Consider the following 6,046-nt stretch of genomic DNA (forward strand, 5'->3'; position numbering starts at 1 on the left):
TTAACATGAGTTTTTCCATTTAACATGTTAAACCAAAGATCATGAATACCCCTATTAAAATGAATTTAATACCACAATTTTGGCAGTTTGAACTAGGTTCTCAACTTTCCCAGCTTTCCAGGTTTTTATATTATTGGGAAGATTAGTACTTCCCTATTTCTCTCCTCCCTGTTTCACTAAGACATCCCAGTAGTAGGTAGCTTAAATCTAGACCTCCAAATATTGGACATGTGACTAATGACCAGGGTCCAGCAGAAACATCCCCCTAGGAGTCATAATGCTTGTACATGGACGTACCCAGTGAGGGACAGTTGCCTCCCCTTCCTTCACTCCTCCCCCCTCCCCCCCAGAAGAAAAACAAAATTATTAATTCAGTAATTTTTTTTTTCAATCAAATAATTGCTTTAAGCAATAAAACACTGCTATAATTATATATAATTTTCTTAAAATTTTGGTTTCATTCAGCTTTTCCGACCTAAAATGTCAGAACCTGAACGACCATGGCTCCCCCCTAATATTAATCCAAGGTTCGCCCTGAGTAAAGGTGATCTGGTGGGATTTTTCAGGATTTATTTTGATTCTCCAGTTTTTACAACATTCTTCAATAGATGTTATGTGTGCCTGTAGTGTTTATGATGCATTAGTTGGGTCGTTGTTTACAGAAAGTATTCATGTGTCGTCAGCGAGGAAAAAAAATATAAATCTACTACATAAAAAAAAAGTATTTATTAAATAACATCAATTGATATTTAAATCATTATTGGGCCGTTTCGTCTGATATGTCAGATTTAACAGGAAAACAACTTTATCAAATTAAAACATTTTTATTGAAAATATTTATTCTAATTTTCTATACATTTTTCCCCAATGTGCTATCACCTTTTCAATCCCAGAAATGAAAAAGTCAGGGTTTTGTGAAGAAATAAAATCAGAATGCGTTTTAGACCGATAATAATTTTGTCCAAATTTCTGAACAATCTGTTGGAGATAAATCTGGCGAATAAGATGGGAGTGGAAGGACATAACACAACTTGTTTAGTTTCTTCACAGTCACTTTTCGTATCCTTTCGGGAAAAGGCTCGTTTTCTGTTAAGGAGTAAAACGCCTGCCTCATTCAGTTCATAAGGTACCTATAGATTCACCTTGTTTACTCTACCAATGGTCTTCAAGTGTGGAGAAGCTGTCGATACACTTGTATTCAGTTGTGCTGTAATTCCTTTAACTGTTTTCTAAGGGTTATCTTCCGCCTTGAGCTTTAGTTCATCCGGTAGAGGTATTCCTCTGGGTCAGTGTTATCCAAATCTGCGTAATTAGCCGAAAATTTTTCAAACCATCGGCAAATATAACACCCTCCCTCTAAAGGTAATGTTTCTTGCAGCTTTAGCTGCCCAGTGTCCATGTTTAAACTCAAAAAAATACTCGAAAATCGCATGTTTCCATTGTCATATTTGATGAGATACTAAACAATGCGTAATCAATCGTAATGATAGTAAATATCATCAAAAAGAGAGGATGAATCCGTATACAACAAAAGTCCACTAATCCCATTTCGAGATTCTGAGATTACAAAGAAGGGCATTTCATGTGGAATTATCCAACAGTTGGAATTTAAACCGCCCGTCAAAATGAACAATTTTACTCATTTAATCTATCACATAATTTCCTACTTTTTTTTTATATAGAGATAGAGAAGTTAGGTCCCTCTGTCACAAATGCAACAGAGAGGCGGAAACACCAGCACATGTGCTGGGGAAATGCCCCAACAACTCCCTCCTCATAACATGCCGACATCATAGAGTTAAGTACGAGTTAGTGAAGCTCCTAAAAGAAAGAGTTTTTGCCTGCTTTGACGAGGTCTACTGTGTAGATAAGGATGGAGTCACAAGATATGCGGATATTGTTGCTTTCCCTAAGAGGGGGAAGTCGGCAATCATTCTGGATCCCACCGTGAGATATACAAATGAAAGGGAAAAGAAAGAAATCTACGATAAGTACATCCCTTTCCTCAAGGAGAAATTCCGTGAGGGCTTCGGAGAACGAGACTTCAACGTGAGAGGCCTCTGGTTCGGAGCCCGTGGAACGATTCCCAGCACAACTAGGAGCTTCATGGAGGAACTCGGGTCGATGTCCAGGACGTGGCTAGGATGACAGAGAATATAATACTGGACTCCCTGGGAATCATCCACCACCAAATGCATGGAGTAAGGAAATTATTGATATTTTCATATTTTAATATTTGTTATATAGGGGAATTCGAGAGAGCGAATTTGTCGGTCAAATGAAATAAGTATTGTGAAATGGAAGGGAAAGAAAAATAGAAATAAATTGAAAAACTTGTATTTAGTTTGTAGACTGGTATTAATTGTAAAAGCAAACTGTAGGGGGAAAAAAAATGTTTTCTTTCTATTGTATTATATAATATAAAAATATGTAATTTATATATGTCCGATCATATATTGATTAGTATGCTGTGTAATGTAGCAACCCGATGTATTTGGCCAGTATGAATGAATAAAGCATTTCTCCCTAATTTTTTTTTCTGACTTCTCAACAGCGGTACACAGGACTTGGGCTCCTCTGACTGCTTCCTCCAATCACAGTCTTGTGCTGAATGAATCAGTACATAAATAATTTTGTTTGTGAATTTTTTATCAGCAATTAACTTTACATCCTATTTCTCTTTCTATTGCTATTTGGGTTCCTTTCTGCGGAATGAAACCCAAATATCTTCCTCTGTCTCAAAATGACAATTCTATTGGCTTACTTTGTTAATTTATTAATTGTCCTATTTGTTTATTTGTATTAAAACGATAATAAGTTCTAAAGTAACACTGACCTTACTCTGCCAGGTACAATATGGTTCCGCCAAAGTGAAATTGGGAAACGTCCTGTCTCCAGCATCAGTAGCAAGCCCACCCAAAGTTTTCTGGAATGGAGATGATAACTCTTTTTACACAGTCTGTATGATAGGTAACATAGTTCACTTATTTTTCTACAATACACATTCAGATTAAAAAAAAAAAAATGGAACCACTTACTTTTGTAAGATAAGTTAATTATTTTCTTTTTTCTTTTTCATTTATTATTCCTGAGATATAGCACTACCATTTCGACAAACGACAGTCGTAGTATTGTGAACTTCACTTTAGTTTCTCAGTTAAATATATCAATATAATTATGTCGTCCTAATTTTATATGAAAACTTATCCAGCTTAAACCATCTGCACAATCATGTAACTAAAGACTGTTCCATTCTAGATTCATACCCTTACCATAGTCTTACTTTTCTACTTATAGTTAGGTAATAGTGTTGATAGTTAAGGCAGGATAAGTTTTCATATAATATTAGAATAAATCATAAATAGAACAAAATATAATTATATGGATGTAATTATCAAGGAAACTAAAGAAAAGATAATTTAATCCCACATACAGAGAAAGAAAAATGAATAAAAATATTAAAAAAGAATTGTTTAATGGAGATATTCCCCGCCTAGAGAGATATTATCATGCATTAATTGATATAACTGGTATAGCTGGAAAGGGTGATTGTAGTGACCTGTGATTAAGGGACTTAAATAAATTTAGCATCGTGAAAAGAGAAAGAAAACCACTAATTCTTAAGTAATACGAAAACTGCTTATATGGGTTTAGGACAAAAGGGAAATATATTAGTGGTTAGATGTTCACATTAATTTAGATAATAGAGAAAATAATAATGTTGATGAGGTGTAGAGTTGATGAGGGACAAAGTCCCGATGATGAGTGAAATGGGCTTACTTGATCTGAATGACTGAAACAACATATACAACGTATGTTGAGACGTGGGTCGCAGGTGCTTCTGGGCTGGTTGCTCCCTCTGCCATTCTAGCCTCTCATCTTAAATGATAACTCTGTGTCTGAACAGAAGAATTATTTTCATGAGTATGAATGTATTAAGTAAACACTGTTCCATTAAATGTTTATTTATAATTTAGTTATTGTTATTTACAATTGTATAAAAATATATACAACAAGTAAATTTGCTGTAGGTGACATGATACAAACATGTGGAGAATCTATCCATTGATAGAACACCAATAACATTTCTTGAGGAGAAGATTTCAAGGCCATCTTCTTTTCAGACGCCTAGGAGCATTATTAGGTTGTGGAAGGAGAAGCCAGGTTAGAAACAAGTGGGTTTGGGTGGTTGGGAAGTTTTCCATGGAAGGAATGGTATCTGGTTCTGGCCAAATCGGCAACATATGGGACATTGAGGTCCTGATGGATGACTTGATTTGTAACAAAGTAAGGAGGATTAAGGATTTCACGAAGGATTTTGGACTGCAAGGATTGGATTCAGGAGGAATTTGATGATTTAGTGGAGCCCCGAAGCTCAACTCCATATGTTCAAATAGGCCTTATAATAGTCATGTAGATCAGTCTTTTGTAATAGATTGGCAATTTAGACCGTTTGTCTAGTAAATATTGTAATAGTCGGAATCGACGAGCAGTTTCCTGTCTTTTTAGTCTTGTATGAGGATTCCATGTCAGTCATTTGTCCAGATGTAGTCCTAAGTAACGGATCTGTTCGACAGGAATAAGTGGGGTATTATTAAAGGATACTGTAGGGCAAGAGGTCATGGTTTTACGACGAAGGGTAAATGTGATTTGGTGAGATTTATTCCATTAAAAAATAAATAAAATTTCTTTCTTTTTGTATTAAAAGAAAAATATACTTTAAAATTCTATAAATAAAAATATAACTTCCAAGTTTATACAGTAAATAAAAATATTTACTTTGAGCGATCAGAACTACCACCTTCACCGAAGCTCAACAAACAGAGCTACTCATGATTCTCTCGAACTGCTCCAGATAGTTATTTCACACTAATTTCTACTGATCACCTCCTCTATACTATACCTATTCTTCTTTGTAACGACATACAGCTAGTTACTGTACGAACTGCCACCCCCTTCACGAACTTAAGCTAGTACCCTACAGAGTGAAGTTTACATTCTGCTGGAATTCACAGCGAGCGAGTACCCTCTCAAAATCTCATCCTGTCAATTCATCTACCTAACCTATGCATTGTTAAGGCCTTCTGATATAGGGTACATCACCTCAATGATTGGCACTTATTTTACAAAGCACCTTCGACAAGATCTATTATAAAGGAAAAATATACAAAGTTGGTAAATTTAATGTATTAGTATAACAACATACATACATACATATATATGAAAATGATATTTTGTATTCAATAAAGTACAACAAATGCGATCCAAACAAAACATCTATTGGTCAGTGCCAAAACAATATTAAAAAATAATAAACATAAAATGAAATATGTATTTGTAATTCTTTTAATTAGGGGCAGCGGTAGCAGCGTGGTAACGCGCCAGTCTACCATCCCACAGGTTGTTAGATCGAATCCCCGGTCCCACGGGACGTCCCGAATATTCCCGGGCTTTTTTCAAGCACAAAATAATGCAAAACTCATTGACAACCTCCCCCCGGGCATTTCTGAAGGCCGTTAACCAATGGATGGCACTCAAAAAAAATAGGCGTGGGAGTGACGAACTCACCCTACGAAAAACCACGTCAAGAAACGCGCGATGTATTAGTAAATACATCGTGTAGAAATACGATATATTTACTAATACATCGTGTGAGGACTTAGCCCTCCATGGTCTGTTGCACATAAAATAATAATAATGACAATTATTTTAATTATTCGGGTAAATAACAAACGTTTGTATCCCAGGCCACAAGCGTTTGTCGACATTCGATTTATAACATTTTCATTTCATAAAAATGAACAAAATAAAGGTTGACGAAGTGAAATGAAACGTAAAAATATGCAAAGTAGGTTGTAGACGATAACAATTCATATAAATAGTACTTATAATAAAACTTATAAATCCAACTTTCGTTTTTCACTTTTTCAGATATTTGTTTAATTACCCACACTCACACAAGACTGAAAAGACAGGAAACTGCACGCAGATTCCGACTATTACAGCACTTACTAGACAAACGGTCTAAACTTCCAACTCATTACAA

General features: G+C 35.3%; 1 protein-coding gene across 1 annotated transcript in view; it reads left to right on the top strand.

The window, feature by feature from the left end:
• The window catches only part of LOC106689999 (protein D2), a gene marked incomplete in the record, with an annotated part of 22,508 nt that overhangs the window by 5,571 nt on the left and 10,891 nt on the right, over nt 1-6,046 (top strand). Inside the window, 1 exon segment of the mRNA XM_067046238.1 lies at nt 2,850-2,970. Within this exon segment, the coding sequence (XP_066902339.1) occupies nt 2,850-2,970 (121 nt within the window).

This window comes from Halyomorpha halys, unplaced genomic scaffold (assembly GCF_000696795.3).
Source record: "Halyomorpha halys isolate HHAL.00 unplaced genomic scaffold, Hhal_1.1 Scaffold1546.1, whole genome shotgun sequence".
NCBI lineage: Eukaryota > Metazoa > Arthropoda > Insecta > Hemiptera > Pentatomidae > Halyomorpha > Halyomorpha halys.